We start from the raw sequence: 17,166 nt of genomic DNA, 5'->3' as shown, positions 1-17,166 counted from the left end.
TTTTAAGAAAAGGTCCATTTATTTGTCACATTTAGCTTTCCAAGGCTGTCAGGTCAAACTTACAGTCAACCCCAGGAAAAACTAAAGATATCCAGCCAGTATACACCAAGAAGCTGTGAAAGAAAAATAGATCCATAGAGAAGAAGCTAGTGAAGCAGACGCTGGGCCATAGGCCTTATAGATTAAAAGCACAGAGCAGAGCACAAGGGCAGGTTCCCACTTAGTCTCTTATGGAGTGGAGGCCAGAGGATGGAAGCAGAAAACCTTTTTCTTAGACTTCCTGTTGCACATGGGGGAGGAAAAGGGTTGGGATTTATGCCTGTATCCCAAGAGGAATAGCGACAAGTATTCACGTGGTTCTTCTTGACTCAGATGGTGTGGTAGAGGCTCCAGCTACGTTTTGTGCTGAGGAACAACTGCTCTCTGTCTCAACAAATGCTCCCTGGTACATAGATAAGTTTCGAGACCTTGCTGCCAGGGAGGTACCTCCACATCGTAACATAGGCAGGCCCACACTCACTGACGTGTATGAAGTAAAGGCTGTACTTTCCTCTCTGAACTGTGGTGCTACAACATTGTACAGCCATATAGGGTTGGGAGCCTGCAGTTCCGTGTGGTATGGAAATGGGGAAAAGTTCAGTTTGATACAAGCTTTTTTTTCCTTCTTTGCAGAAACATCCCTTTATTTTGATGTATGAAGAACGTACCGTTGAGGTCGCATGCTATGTTTGTAAAATCCTGGATCAAATGCCAGCTACTCCCAGCTCTCCTATGTATGTCGACTGATATCGCTGCTACATCAGACTCTAGAAAAAAAGGGCTGAGAGGAAGCAAGACGTAAAGAATTTTCATCCCGTATCACAGTGTTTTTATTGCTCGCCCAGACACCATGTGCAATAAGATTGGTGTTCGTTTCCATCATGTCTGTATACTCCTGTCACCTAGAACGTGCATCCCTGTAATACCCGATTGATCACACAGTGTTAGTGCTGGTCAGAGAGACCTCATCCTGCTCTTTCGTGATGAACATATTCATGAAATGTGGAAGTCAGTACGATCAAGTTGTTGACTGTGATTAGATCACATCTTAAGTTCATTTCTAGACTCAAAACCTGGAGACGCAGCTACTGGAATGGTGTTCTGTGAGACTTCCGAGTGCTGGAAGGACGCAGTGATGGGTATACTATGTCTGAACATAGAGACTTGGGCTTGAGTGAGAAGAGCTTGCACAGCCAACGAGACACATTGCCTTCTGGAGCTGGGAGACAAAGGAGGAATTTACTTTCTTCACCAAGTGCAATAGATTTACTGATTTGATATTCTGTTGCTTTACGGTCACAGTCGATGTGTGGGGATCGATGTGCTCAGCCAAATTTCCTGTTTGAAATATCATGTTAAATTAGAATGAATTTATCTTTACCAAAAACCATGTTGCGTTCAAAGAGGTGAACATTAAAATATTGAGACAGGACAGAATGTGTTCTTTTCTCCTTTACAGTCCTTCTACTCTTCATTGGGAAGACTCAGGAGTCTGCCACTTGTCAAAGAAGGTGCTGATCCTAAGAATTTTTCATTCTCAGAATTTGGTGTGCTGCCAACTTGATGTTCCACCTGCCACAAACCACCAGGACTGAACGAAGAAATAAAGTACGGAGGGCAAAGTTTACAGATGTTTTTAATTGTAGTTATCTTATCCGGAACACCTCGTAGCAGCTATACATTTACCTTGTCCCAAGCCTGATAATTTAGCCATCATAACTCACTAACAGGGAGAAGTAGCTAGTAGCAATGTGCCTTGATTGACTAGATAAAGATTTCTTATAGGCAGCAAAAGACCAAATCTCAGTTGTTTGTTTCTTGCCATCACTGGTCCAGGTCTTCAGTTTCTGAATCTCTTTCCCCCTCCCCTGTGGTCTGTAGCCACTATGTGACTTTTGCTTACTCCAATATTTTGCCTTTTTTTCTATATCAAAAACCTTTATAATTACCAGGGATGTTCCTTACCAAGGATCTTTCGCCCCAGATCCCTCACATGCGCTAATGTTTGAAAGGCTGAGAACAGTGGGACCCTGCCAATGCGGTAGGTGATGAAGAGGCATCTTTTCTACAGGCATATTTGACCAGAGGAGGATGTGAGGCAGTCTTTTAGATAAGCTCATCACCTGCTAGAATCCTTAGCAACTCACCATCACTTCTTGGAATTGGGATTCTGTCAGGAAAAGAGGTTAAAAAGATCCTCAACAGTTATATAAGAGGCCATTTAAAAATCTCTCCTCTTGCGCTTCTTCACTTAGCCATTAGCTAAGCTCTGGTTAGGTTTTGCTCCAGCCTCCCTGGCACCGAACCTGAGGCTTTGTGTAACAGCTCAGCAGCACTGTGAGTGGTTCAAGCACACTGGAATATAAAATTAGCCATGGTCTGAGATGCAGGTGATGCCATTTACAGAACCAAATTGTGGCAGATACTGCTGTGTCTCCTCCCAGAGTGACAGTCATAAATACTATATAAAACAATAAAGGGAGAATGGTGCTGTTTAAAGTTACATCCCTGTCATTCACAGAACTCCAAAATGATTTCTCTCTTTGGTTCACTTGTCTAACATCCCTTTCTTCTCCCTCATGGCATCCTAAACCTTAACTTCCTAGTGTTCTGAAAGGAGACGTTGTTCCATGTCTTCTTTCAACCGCACCAAGCCATCCTCCTCCATTGCTCCCGGGAACTCAAAAGGAATTTGTTTCTCTGCTGTCAACTTCCTGTCTGGCTCAGTATAGGGTCACTTTGTCATTATGCAAAATGGAGATAAAAGCAATTCTGACTGTCCAGGAGCTAATCTGACCGTTTTATTGTGTGGATGACCACATAAAGAGGCAATTTTAGTGTATTAATCATAGATTATTATAAACTATAAACTTAAGGGCAAGGAGTTTATTACAATGTATCTTTATTAAAACAAAAGGGTGTATAGTGTTCACAAACTGTGAAAATAGTGTAAGAACTGTACATTGTGAACTCTGGTTATTTTTCTCTTGTACCATAGAAAAATGTATAAAAATTATCAAAAAGCTAATGTGCAGGGATATTGCCTTATTTGTCTGTAAAAATGGAGCTCAGTAACATAACTGCTTCTTGGAGCTTTGGAATATTTTATCCTGTATTCTTGTTTGAATTCCTCTTCTATTTAAGATATATACATGGAATCGAAGTGTTTATGTAATAGTTCTATCCTTTTGCCTGCAGGTCAGTTGTAATAAATCTAGGATGTGATGATCACTTTGTAATTTGATTTTCTGAAGTCAGACCCCGTGAGGGGGAAATTAAGTAAATTACATTAAATTACCTGTGCATTTCACATTGGGAAAAATGATCTCCTTCCAGAAGTGTTTATGTCTTTTTCTCCCTTCTCTTGGTTGCTCTACCTCTCCGCTTCTCCTCGAAAGCACAGAAGTATTGGCAAAGCTTAGCTTTGTGTTGGAGGAGGTGCGATGCAGTCTCTTCAAGTTTGTTTCTTGGTTGGCTGTCTTGACCTGCCCCAGCTATCTCGATGCTGAAGGAAGCACATAGAGGTCTTCAGCCTGTGTCGTGGTGGACAGGCACAACGTGTGAGGACCCAGTTTACCTTGGTCCTGTCGACGGTTGCCAGCTGTGCATTCTGCTCATAGTATGGCAGCTGCCAGGTGATCATGAGATGTCAGGTGCAGTTCTCGGCTGTGACTCCTCTCTGCTGCCTGAGAGGGGAAGGTAGGAGATCTGTGGAGAAAAGACCTACTAGGGTCAGATCTGGGAGGTTCATGGATAGGACAGTGGAGATGAACAGAAAACCAAGGGAGTCTGGAAACTAATGGAGGGAAGCACTTTGAAGCTCCAGTGTAAGATTTATGGATCTGTATGTGTATGTGTACTCAAATTACCCACCACCTCCCAGCCGTTGATTGGACACTGACTCATTGATTACACGGTGATTCAGCACCTTGCCCTTTTCTTGTGCCCGCTCCTTATGACTGGGCTGTTGGGAAAGTCATGACATTCTACATAGAAAAATAGAAAAATACGTCATGACTTTCCCAACAACCTTTTAGATCTAAGATACCATTTCAGAACCAAACGTGGTAAGTGTCAAACATTTCTCTAAGAAGGTTGTGACTAAAAGAATCCTGGCTTCACCAGTTAAGCCTTGGTTGCTTAAGGAAAGGATAACCCGTGGAGTTTCCATATCTTCACTGAGCACCAGGTGTGGACAAAACGAAGTGTCCTGAGGGATAGGTAGCCTGGGCGCTCCATATTTCCTAGGACCCTGTGTATGTTAATCTCATTTGGTCCTGACAACTGTCTGTCAGAATGAGGTGGTATATCCCCTTTTTACATATGAGAACAAAAATAAGTGAAGTTCTGGCTTAGACCACAGTAGGCTGTAACATACCACTTAAAAAAAAAATCACGTTAATTTAAAAACACTGCCATTAAAGAACTGCTGTGAAGTTGAGATGTATACTAGAAGAGTGAACCACAATTGGAGATACTCTGTTCATGAACCTCTCCAAGGCCTGCTTTATTGTCTTGGAGATGAAGGGAGAGGCTGAAGCCACAGTGGGGCCTGGTGGTCTGAACAAACTAGAGAGTCCTAATTTTTCAATGCAGCACCTAAGAACTCAAGAATAGTGAACTGGGTGTCTTCCATTAGCATAGTAACGTGGCAATCATTGAGAATGGGGAATTAGCAGGAAAGGAATCTCAGGTTGCTACTTTAGCTCATATTAAAAATACCATGTAATTGATTGATTCTATCTACTGTCTTAAACTGCAAGGAGAGAAAGACCATATGTCTCAAAAGTACACTTGAAACACTGCCTTACCCTGTCTTGGAGACCCAGCCATGGTTTTGTGCCACAGCTCTTGGCCTGGGCTGTATGTACTAATCACATCATAGCCTCTGCACTGATTGCCTGGAGTATTAGGGACCAAACATTTAAAAAGTTTGTTCTGAACTCATTGGCTCACTTAAATATCTTATTAGCTGGTGAGGGAAAACCTGATGAGCAATAATAACACTTAAGGATGTACTGTAAAGACCGCATGTAATGGAAAGTCGATACTAGAATAGAGTATGTTGTATAAAGAACACCTTTAATGTGAAGCATTAAGCATGACTATCCTCTGGAATTTCCTAGAGACTGAAAACATGTGTTTCTTGGTCCTATCCATCTTTTGGATAAATGAAAATCCAGAAATACTAGTCTCAATCCTTGAAATCATAAGGATCTACTCAATATCTGTTCGCAATAACATTTTTTTGTTTTTCTGATAATGTGAAAATGTATTCATATTTCTTAACATAAAATGTGATACTGCTTTTTAAAATGTTGAGTTGGGCTGGTCCTTAGCCTAGTAGTTAACAGAGCCAGATCGTACACAGCCAGTTGAGGTTCAAAGCCAAGTACTGGTGTCTTGAAACACACTGGGCATGTGTACATGAATGCCCAGAATCCTGAGTATAGAGAAATGGGAGAGAAAGGATTGCAGTGTGTCTGTGTCCCATTGAGGGGTGCTTTCCCCCTTTCTCTCTGGAAAGTACACGTGCTCTCTGACCATTAACAAAATTAGTCAATTCATATAGCATATAACCACAGTTGAATATTTATAATGTATAATGAATAAAAAAATTATCTGCATTTGAAATTTATGTCTACATTTTGCTGAAGACTGTGTAATAATAGAGCTTCTGGGAGCCAGCAGGTGGCATGGTGGTTAATGCACTGGACACTCCCACATGGCTGACCACCGTTCCAGTCCTGGACCTGGTGGCTTGCTGACTTTGACTCTCTCTTTCTCTCTCTAGTCAAGTTAAAATGAATGAATAAATTAAGTAATTCTTTAAAAAAATAGGAATTCTAGTTTTTTGTAGTTGTTACACACAGATTGTGAACAGAACTCTTTAAAATTGATAGGAAATGTATTGCCTCAGTTCTACTCACAGGGCAAGACTACTGAATAATTAGGTAAATTGCCTAAGGTATATTAATAAATGTATAGAGCCCAGGTCTTTGTTAGGATTCTTCTCATTAAAACTTTTATATTTGGCAATGTGATAGAGCATATGATTTGACTGTAAAATGGCCAGATTATTTTTTAAAGGCAGAAGCTTGTAACTTACATATGATTCCTGCCTGTCTCATAGACTACATTTATTTTAGTCAGTGCGACCATTTTCAAGATTTTTAAAAATTCCTTTAGAAGTGCCTTTAACACAAGGCTAGAAGCAGCATTTCGTGGTTGTCTCTGCTCAGTTTTGATCCCAGATGATATTTTACAACTTTATTTCTTACTTTGTTCATAAGACTTGATCTCAACCCTCTGTTTCTAGAAATTAGATTCATTTCAAGGCATGCAGAATTGCTTCATTCTGGGGCAGAACTTGCTGGGGTCAGTTTTTGTTCTCAAGGACCTTTAAAACTTACCTTTTGATAAGTCCTTTCTTTTCTATGTTCTGCTTCCAGTTAGGAATCTAGTTATTTTCATCGTATTTCTTAATTTCCTCTAGTTTCTCTCTGTTCCCATTGCCATTACACACTCATTTACATATTGAATTTACATATATATATTTTTTTGGGGTGGGGGGAGAGGTTTCTTTTGGCTATAGGAGGGTGCATGCCCTAGCCAGAAAGACTGAGAAATAGAAAGTGAGCAATCACCCACCAAGGGGGATGGCCACACCTCAATCCCTTTTCCTCTATTCTCTCGGGATCTTGGGCATGCACATACACACGCCTGGCATGAGTTTAAGCCACCAGGTCTAGGACTCAAACCACGATTGACTACATGGGAGTCCAGCAACACAGCCATTACACCAACTGCTGGTCCCTACATGTTGAATTTCTATCTGCTTTCTGGTTTCCCTCACTTGTAATCCATTCCCACTACTGACTAGTTTTTTTAAAGTGCTAGTCTAATAATGCCATTCTTCTATAAATTCGCTGAGTCCCTGGGATATGCAGAGTAAAGGCCAAACATATTTTCCTATGTATGGTGTTAATCTTCAACACATGGAAAAGAACTTATCGTCATTTTGAAGAAATGGACACTTCATGCTTGGTAATGGCCAGTGAGGAATCTGGAAGGTTTAGGAACAGGGCATGAATCTGAAAAGGTAGATGGGGTCATAGTTAATTAGACATCATGTAATATATGTTGAACTTAACCTTTTTTTTTTTTTTTTTTTTTTTGAGAAAGAGATTTTTGCCACAAGGCACGTGTACTTGCCAGAGAGGAAGCGAGAAATCACCACCTAAGGGGGATGTTCATGCTGCAACTCCTTCTCCATCATTCTCAGGATTTGGGGCATGCACATACATGGCACCTGGTGTGAGTTTCAAGCCTCCAGGTCTAGCACTTGAACCTCAGGAGGCCATGTGGGAGTCTAGTGAGGTAACCATTATGCCATCTGCTGGTCCCGAACTTACCTCTTAAATGCTGAGACCCACATGGAATTTTTTTTTTTTAAGAGTTTTTTGTCTTAGGGTGTGTGTGCTCACTGGAGAGAAAGAGATAGAGACGGAGACAGTGAATGGGAAAGTGAGAAATCACACCTCCAGGGAACCAGCAGTTAGCGTAATGACTATGTTGCTGGACTCCCACGTAGTCGACCGCAGTTCGCGTCCTGGACCCGGTGGCTTAAAACTCACGCCAGGCGCATGTGCGTGCGTGCCCAAGATCCCGAGAGGAGCATGGCGGAGAAGGGACTGCGGCGTGACCATCCCCCCTGGGGGGGGATTTCTCGCTTTCTGTCTCTATGTCTCTCTCTCGCGAATGCACGCACCCTATTAAAAAAACCTCTCCAAAAAAAGAAGAAAAAAAAAAAAAAGAAATCACCCCTCCAATGTGGATGCCCATGCTGTAATCCTTTCTCCTCCCAGGATCTCGGGCATGCACACACATGTGTCCAGCATGATTTTCAAACAACTAGGTCTCAGACTTGAACTACAGTTGACTATCTGGGAGTCCAGTGACGTCATTATTACACCATTTGCTGGTCCTCACGCATGGGGGATTTTAAGCATGAACATGATTTGATTTGTACTTGAGAAAAGTCATTTTAGTAACTATGTAACCTAAAATGGAAGCTGGAAGATTTGAAGACTAAGTAATTAGGAAACTGGTGATATTCCAGGAAGCAGCTGGGGAAGTAGAGTAGTAGAATTTAGAAAGAAAAGGAGAGAATTTAAGAGACACTTAGGTGAAATTAGCCAGACTGGTTTCTGAGCAAATGCATGAGGTAAAGGGGATGAGGAAGTCTGGAATAATGCTGTTTCTGGCTCGGGTGATTTGAGTTGTTTTATATCATCTATTGGTGTCATTCACAACTTTTCATGGTTTATCAGTCCTGCTATGCTGTTTCATGCCTTTTCTGTTGCTTAATCTGGTACCTTCTATGTGGAGTTATTTTCTTCAGTTGCCTTTTGAAAGCACCTCTTTATCCTTTAAGACATGAGTAAATGTCAGACTCTATAGGAAGCCTTTCTCAGCTTTGTCCTCTGATCCCAAATTATCCATCTACATGTACCTAGGCAATTTTAACTTGTGTTGAGTGACTGCCAGTTGTCTGTTTTCTGACTTGTTTTTAAGTTGCTTGAAGTCGGTCTTAGTCATCGCCATGGTCTAGTGACCCAGTCAGCCTCGACTGTCCTATGATAGTCTTCTCTTTGAAAGGTCATAGATGCCTGATTTTATCATTCTTAGATAACGTTTTATTCTGTTGAGCCTAGAGGCCTAGAAGAGTACAAAATAAGTTGGTTTTATATATCCATGGCATAGTTTTGCTAAAAGCAAGCAAGTGAATATGGCTGGTAGTTGTGGTTGTCCTATCACATAGTGAATAGTTAGTAACTAAATTTTCGGTACTGTGTAAATAGAAGTAGTAAACTACGTCCGTAGTGTTTAAGTAAGTACGGTGACTTCCAACAGGATGCTGGATTAGATAGCGTTAATCATACTCTCGATTGGAGTAACTATGTCGGGAATTAAAAAATAAGAATACTCCTTTTTATATTTTTCTGGGCTGGTACAAGAGTAAGCAATCTGCGAAGTCCTCACATCAATAGAAGCAGGAGCTCTTGATCCCAACCTGCTTTTCCCTTTTTCCTAGAAAGTAAATCAAATTTCAGAGCACAAAGAGATGCTTCAATTGGGGACGGAAGAAAGTGTTAAGAACTTGCTAGGATCAAGTTCTGTTCCTGAAGATGACGGGGCCTTTCCTTGAACCTTGCCAACAAGTGCAAACAAGTCAGCCTTTTGTGCTGAGGGTTTCTTCTGCACTCTGGGAAAGCTGAGCTTTAGTTCTTACAGTTGTGTAGGGGTTAGGGCTCAGGAGGTAAAATGTGGAGCTTGCCTAATGTGGGATATCTAGTAGGAGTCCCCTAATAGAGCGGAGACTCCAAAGAGATACATACTAAGTAAAAGAAAAATAAATATGCTTTATTTGTTGGAGATGAATTGAACTATTTCTTTCTTCGTTTGTCTTCGTTAGGTGAAAGAACAAATTTAAAAATAACCTAGAATCCAAAAAAATCACAGGTCAATTTCCATGTGGGCTCCTGGCCTGAATTTACATTATCTCTGTGGTCCAAACCCATAAGCAGAGAATGTAAATAGACTTTGATGACTATCATAAGCAAATAAAAATGGTCTTCAGAGAAATTTTCCTTTAATTCTGTTCTCGAAGAATTATGACAGGTAGGGTTCAAAAGAAATGAATAGTTTACCATCCAAAATCACAGAACACACAAAGAACAAGGTACTATGGGTGAGAATTAGCAAAGATAACCAGCAGTAACAGTTATTTGAATTATTAAATATATTAATAGGATATGTAATTACTATCTAATATATTAAAAGCTTGAAAATATGAACCAAAAGAAACTATCAAATCTTTTAAGAAATAAAAATGATCAAATAATTCTAGAACTAAACAATATAAAGATTGAAATAAACTCAATGAATGATGAGTTTATTTATTATTAGCTAGAAATGCTAATTACCCCTGCCTCCACTTCTCTCTCACACACTAAGTATCCATTCTTCTGTTCTTCCTTTAAGCAATGAAAGAATAAAAACAAGTTTTATCCAAGTTTTATACTTAAGTTTATTTCATGTGTGTGTGAAAGGAAAGAGAGGGAGAGACATAGGTACCCCTTACAGGGTTATACTGAATTGCAATGCTCCCATCCAAGCCAGACAGCCAGCCAGAATCACAGGTGTGCTGCTGTGCTCATAATGTTCAGGTTGACCCAAGAACTGAACCTGGGCTTGACATAGGGCTCTATCATTGTGTGGTAGTACTCTACCACTTGAGCCGCCATGCCAGGCCCATATTGTTTATTTTTTCAAAGTTTTTAAAATTTATGCTAGAGATTGCATATGTGTATATGAGGGAGGTAGAGGCCCTTGAGGATGTCCCATCATGCTCTGACCCACCCCTCTCTCATCTCCAACCTTCCAGTTCATCTGGATCCTGAGCATGTGGACATGCGCTTAAGCATATTTTTAATCCAACGTGGGTATTCAAACCTGAACTCAATCATGTGGCCTACAGTACTGCAGCCCAACTTGCCTGCCACCAACTGCATTGCCACGTTGAGCCCCGTATTGTTTATTGATTGCTGTATAATATTTCATTAAAAAATTCTTTGATGAGCATTTTAGTTATTTCCATATTCCACAATAAACAGTAACTCTGTGAATATTCATGTGTCCTTTTACAAGTGCCAGAGTTAACTCTGATGCATATGTTCGGGAGTCAGATTGCTGGATTATAAAGCATGTGCATATTCAGATTTATAGGGTGGTGACCAAATTGTTTCCCAATTTGCACCAATTTATTCTCCTTATCTTCTCCAACATTTGGTATTTCGGACTTTTACATTTTTTTTCCAATTGAAGAGTTTTAACTTAGTACTGTATTGTGATTTTAATATGATTTTCCCTGATTACTAGTAATGAGCAACCTATATATGCTTATTGCCAGATAATATCTTCTGATTTTTGTTTCTGCTCATTTTTACATTAGGTTATTTATCCTTTTTTATTGATTTGTTATAGTTTATATACTATAATCCAAATCGTTCATTGGTGTGTGTATTCAAAGTACCTTCTCTCAATAACTAATTTTCTCACCTTTAAAATGTTTATTTATTTATTTATTTAGACAGAGTTGCCATGTTGCCCAACCTGGCCTCAAACTCATGGTGTTTTTGCCTCAGTCTCCTCACACAGTTGTAATATTTTTGATAATTAATGGACTTGCATCTTATTTCATATAAAAATTTAATACTAAGATGAAAAAATATTCACTCTTTATACTAAGAGTTCTAAAGTTATATTTCTGATGTTCAAGTCCTCAGTCCATTTGAAATTTATTTTTGAAAATGATGTGAGGCACATAAATGTTTCAATGTGGTAACCATTTTTTTCCAGCTCAACTTATTATTTATTTTAATTTTATTTTTAGAGAGATATTTTTGCTATAAGATGCATGTACTCACCGATGAGACAGGCAAAGAGACAGAAAGCAAGAAATCATCTCCCAAGGGTATATCCATGCCTCAATCCCTCCTTCTCCATTCTCTCAGGATTTGGGGCATGTACATGCACGTGCCTGGTGTGAATTTTAAGCCACCAGGCCTAGGACTCAAACCGAGGTCGACTACATGGGAATCCAGCAATGTAGCTGTTATGCCATCTGCTGGTTCCTATTTGTTTTTATTTAAAAAAATATTTATTTATCTTTTCCATAAGTGAAAGGAAGAGAGAGAGAGAGAGAGAGAGAGAGAAAGAACGTCCAACATGTCTTAGTGATACAGTCTAATTCCAGTTTCAGCCAGCCATGGATTATGGGCACATATGTGTCTGTCACACTCAGGGAGTCTCTCGAGGTAATTTGGACCATTCCCATATGGATTAGTCCCACTGCACACTGTGTTTTCAATTTTCTTTATTTTTAGAGAGAGATCTTTGCTATATGGTGTGTGTGCTCGCTGGAGAAACAGAGAGATGAAAAGCGAGAAATCATTCCCCAGAGAGGATGACCACTCCACAATCCCTTCTCTGCCATTCTCCTCCTGGGATTTTGGACATTCATACACACCTGCCCAGTGTGAGTTTGCGACTGCTGAATCTGGGACTCGAACACAGTCAACTCTGTGGGAATCCAGTGACGAAACCATTACACCATCTACTGGTCCCAAGCCTCGTGTTTTACTGCTGCTCCATTGTCCGTCCCTAGCTAAATTTATTAATTAATCTATCCTCATACATTCCATCTTTATTGTGTGTATAAACACACACACACACACACACACACACTATTGTGTGTGTGTGTAAAACTTCAAACATACCTGGGTTTTTAGTCTCTTTATTTTATTCCATCGATCAGCTTGTCTATTCCTGCACTGAGACCACACTGTCTTTATTACAGTTCTATAATAAATCCTGAAATCTGCCTCCTTCCCTGCTCTTCTTTACATACGTCTAGGTTATTCTCTACTCTTTCCTTCTCCATACACATTTTTAAAAAGTTTTGTTAAGTTATAACTCACTACTATACAGTTGAACCATTTAATGTGTACAGTTTGTTTTTAGTATATTCAAAGATATGTGCCACTACGATCTCAATTTTAGAATAGTTTCATTACTTCAGAAATCTTAGAGCACTGAGCTAGTACCCTGATGAACTACTCCCATCTACCCTCAGTCCTGTCCAGTCTTGAGCGGTCACTCTTCTACTTTATGTTTCTACAGATTTCTCTACTCTGGGCTTTCATACAAATGAAATCATGTAATATGTGGACTTTAATAATGATCTTTTTTGAAAAAACGTGTTTTCAGTTTTTTTTTAAAATTTTTTTCTTCTACGAGAGGGAGACAGAGTAAAAGAAAGGGGAGGCACCTTAAACAGATTTTTGTGTGGCAACTCTCAGCTCCAGCCAGCCAAGATAATGGGCACGCATGCACACATGAAACGTGTGGGGACATGAACCTATGATTTTTCCATGTGGTCTCAGCATTGCAGAGCATTGTGTGGCTCTGCTACTGTGCATGGTCCTCATTTTAAAGAAGAATTCCAAGCCCATTCAATGGGGGAAAGTACAATTTTAACAAATGATGTTAGAAAAACTGAATATCCACATGTAAAAGAATGTTGGATCTGTACTTAGCAGGATATATAAAAATTAACTCAAAAGAGATCAAAGACCTAATATAAGATCCAAAACTAAAAAAACCTTTAAAAATAGGTCTAGACTTCATGATAATAGATTTGGCTGTAATTTCTTGGACATGACATCAACGATATAACTAACAAGAGAAAAAGTATCTGCCAGTTGGACTTTATCAATATTTAAAAATTTTGTGCATCACAGGACACATTAACTGAGTAAAAAGGGAACCTACAGAATGGGAGACAATATTTTCAAATCGTGTATCCGGTAAAGGTTTAATATCTAGAAGATAGAGAGCACTCCTAAAGCTGAACTATAACACAAACAACTTGATTTAAAAATGGGCAAAAGACTTGAGTAGACACTTGCCAAAGAAAATGCACAGATAAGCATAGCAAAGATGCTCAGCATCAATCATCATTAGGGAAGTGCAATTTAAAACTACAATGAGATACCATCTCACAACTACTAGGAAAGTTCCTATTTAAAAATGAAGAAGGAAAAGATAAATGACAGGAAAGAACAAGTGTCAGTAAAGATGTGGAGAAATCAGAACTCTTGTGCATTGTTGATGTGAATGGAAAGTGGTGCAGCTTCTATGGAAAATATTATTGCAGTTCCTCAGAAAATTAAAAATTAAAATTATGATCCGGCGTTTCTATTTCTGGATAGATACAATTCAGAAGAGTTGAAAGAATCTTAAAGAGATACTTGTACACCTAGATTTATAGCAGCATTATTTACAGTTGCTAAAATGTGGAATTAATCGTCCATCAACCCATAAATGAATAAACAAAATATGACATATCCATACAATGGAGTATTATTCAGTCTTAAACAGGAAGGAAAATTGAGAGACATGCTACCACATAGATAAGCCTTGAGGACATTATGCTAAGTGAAATGATCCAGTTACAAAAAATAAAATGTTTTATGATTCCAATAAGTGAAATATTACATGGAATGTCTAGAATGGTCAAATTCATAAAGATTTAAAGTAGCATGGTGGTTGCAAGAGGCTCGGGGGAGAGGGAGAAAGAGTTGTTTAATAGGTACAGACTTTTGTTTTACAAGATGAAAAGTTCAGGAGGTGGATTATGGTGATAGTTGTTCAACACTATGAATTCATTTAATACCACAAAACTGTTCACTTAAAAATGGTTAAGATACTAAATCTTATGTGTATATTACCACAGTTTTTAAAAAGCAGAAAAGAGAGCAACCAAAAGATAGTAAAGGAAGAGCCTTGGCAATTCTAATTGTGCTAGACATGACAATATAGCCTCTGGCAGCCACAAAAGTACAGGTGATACGACCTTCTGCCCTATCCCCTTGGGTCATAGCTTCCTGGACCATGGAAAAGGCTAGTCTATAACCGGGCTAGAATAAAAAGATGAGTGGACTAACCATTATAAGGTCATTGGGAAAGTCATGATGTATTTTTCTATGCAAAATTACAACAATTCAACATTTCTTAGGAATTTGAACTAGTAAATACTGAGATAATTAAGCAGATAGCAAAGGGAATTAATGCTAAAAGGAAACACAAATGGTGTGGGACCTGAGTTGGGGGAAACATGATGTGTAAGTCATGTGTAAATCAAAGTCCAGAGGAGCAGAAACTATATGATATAGAATATCCATAGAGAAGCCAGTTAGTGTAGGAAGAGAAATTGACCGCCTTGAGGTCTGGAGACATACAGTGAAATTTCTTCAACCCTCTCTTGCTGAAGGTCCTAGAACTACCTTGATCCCAAGAAGTCCTTGAGAGGCTAGTGTCTGAGCCCCAGTGCTCTCTTGCCCAGATGCCTGCTCCTTCTCCCTGGGAGCCCTTCATGGACCAATACGTGATTTGGGACTGACCAAGATTCAGGAAGCTCATTCCAGCCTCTCTCTCCTACAACAAAAAACTCCAGACAGACTCCGGTACAAGACAGAATACTGTACAAGACAGGATACTAAGAAGGAACTACCCAAGGGCACTAGAAAGTAAACTTTAACAGGTGGATTGGGGTGAAAAGTCAATTTGAAAACACGGCTATGATTTGTCAAATCTCATAGAAATGTACCACAAAAAATGTGAATTTTTACTGGGAAAAAAAAATGAGAGAGAGAGAGAAAAAAAAAAAGGAGATGTGGTTTCCAGAAGATCTAGATTCCACCAAGCCTGACTTGATCCCTGTCGCTGATAGGAATCTCTAAAACAAAACCAAAAATACAGCCCTCCAAACTATCTGGAGGGAAATTAAGCTATTAAGGCCAATTCCTATGCACTTTCTAATTGTGTAGTTGGAGAGGTTGAGGTAGAGGATGCGTCTTCCACTCATGCTAGGTTTAAGAAGCCTGTCCTCTTTCCCACAGAATTAGGTAACTGGACAGTGTGGGTAGACAGTCTTTCGTTAGGAGATCTCAGTTGGCTTCTGAAATTCTTTCTGACCTGAGATGGTAAGAAGGGAGGTTCTTCCACTCTAGCCAAGTCTCAAGTCACTTTTGTCCAGGCAGCTAGTCACTCATAACCTCTCTAAGGCAAATACCAATACCACAAAAACGTTTCTAATCTTGCCTGCTCATTAATTCTTACCTCTGTGCAAAGACTTGTATTGAGAAACTTACTTATCGAGAATTCGGACTCTAGATTAGGGCTGCCTGAACTTGAATTCTGGATCATCCCTTCCCAATGTAACTCGGAATCCTTTGTCTCAGTATCCTCGCCTGAAAGATGCAGATAAAAACAATAACCACGTCACAGCGTTGGGAGAGGATTTGATGAGAAAATGTGACCAAAACGCTCATCACAGTGTCTGACCTGCTGAATGATCAGTTCCGTTCATTCCAGTCCCATTCATCCCATTGACCACTTGGGGGAGCCATGTAGTTGTGAAATAAACGAGTTCCAGAGAAGGCTGGTTTTAGCAAAAATGTTACGTGCTATTAAGAGAGGGAGAGTGGAGGGTCATCTAATTCCACTCCTTTATGCTCACATATGGAAAGAAAGGGACCTAGAGAGGACAAGTGATTTGTTCACAGTCACACAAGGAACTGGGAGTGTGATGACAAGAGTCTTCTTATTTTTTAGTTCATTAACAAATTACTTGATAAACATCAACTGCAGTTAAATGCCTCCTAGCTCCAAGCACCACAAAACTTACTCTCCTTGCTGTGAGTCTGTGTAGGGTCTAAAATAATCCTGCTCTCTGGAAACATTCTTTGGATGAAATTGTGTTGTATTTTTAATTTTGATGAGAACTGTAGTAGCTTAACTGATGTGACTTAATACGTATCATGAGGTTTGTCGTCTTGATGTGCACACAGTTCTTATAAAACACAGGCATCTCTTTTAAGAAACTTCTATACAAGAATAAGGACACACTGGGGATCAGCAGTTAGGATAATGGCTATGTCGCTGGACTCCCATGTAGTCGACTGCGGTTCAAGTCCTGAACCAGGAGGCTTAAACTCATGCTGGATATGTGTGTGTGCATGCCCAAGATCCTGAGAGGAGAATGGAGGAGAAGGGATTGCGGCGTGGCCATCCCCCCTGGGGGGGTGATTTCTTGCTTCCTGTCTCTCTATCACTCTTTCTGGTGAACGCACGTGCCCTATAGCAAAAACCTCTCAAAAAATAATAATAAAATAAGGACACATACATCTTTGGTGATCACATTGAATTCCAAAGCTTTAAACAACACCCGTAAGACAATAATTCTGAAATTTTTATTTCTTCCTACATCTTTCTCCTGAACTCCAGGCTTTATTTCTTACAGGACATTTTCACTTGGAAGCGTATGAGACATCTCATGTTCTTGTTATTTAAAGCTGAGTGTCTTATCATTTCTTCTACTTGTTCCTCCAACAGATTTTCCCATTTCAGTTCATGGCAACTCTGTCCTGTTTATTCAGCCAAAATCTGAGTTGCCCTGAAACCCTCACTTTGTCTTATACTCAACATTACATTCCTACA

At 39.6% G+C, this 17,166-nt stretch overlaps 1 protein-coding gene across 2 annotated transcripts in view; it reads left to right on the top strand.

The window, feature by feature from the left end:
• MAP2K4 (mitogen-activated protein kinase kinase 4) overlaps positions 1-3,270 on the top strand; it is a gene marked incomplete at its 5' end in the record, with an annotated part of 137,582 nt that extends 134,312 nt beyond the window's left edge. Inside the window, 1 exon segment of one of the 2 annotated variants that reach the window (XR_003550691.1) lies at positions 673-753. Coding sequence is in view for 1 of the 2 variants with exons in the window: in XM_014590902.2 (XP_014446388.1) it covers positions 673-786 (114 nt within the window). 2 annotated transcript variants of the gene reach the window in all.
• Between the last annotated feature and the right edge of the window lie 13,896 nt (positions 3,271-17,166).

This window comes from Tupaia chinensis, unplaced genomic scaffold, assembly GCF_000334495.1.
Source record: "Tupaia chinensis unplaced genomic scaffold, TupChi_1.0 Scaffold000495_1, whole genome shotgun sequence".
Lineage (NCBI taxonomy): Eukaryota > Metazoa > Chordata > Mammalia > Scandentia > Tupaiidae > Tupaia > Tupaia belangeri.
The sequence above is the reverse complement of the archived record's forward strand: the minus strand, read 5'-3'. Positions and strand labels throughout refer to the sequence as shown.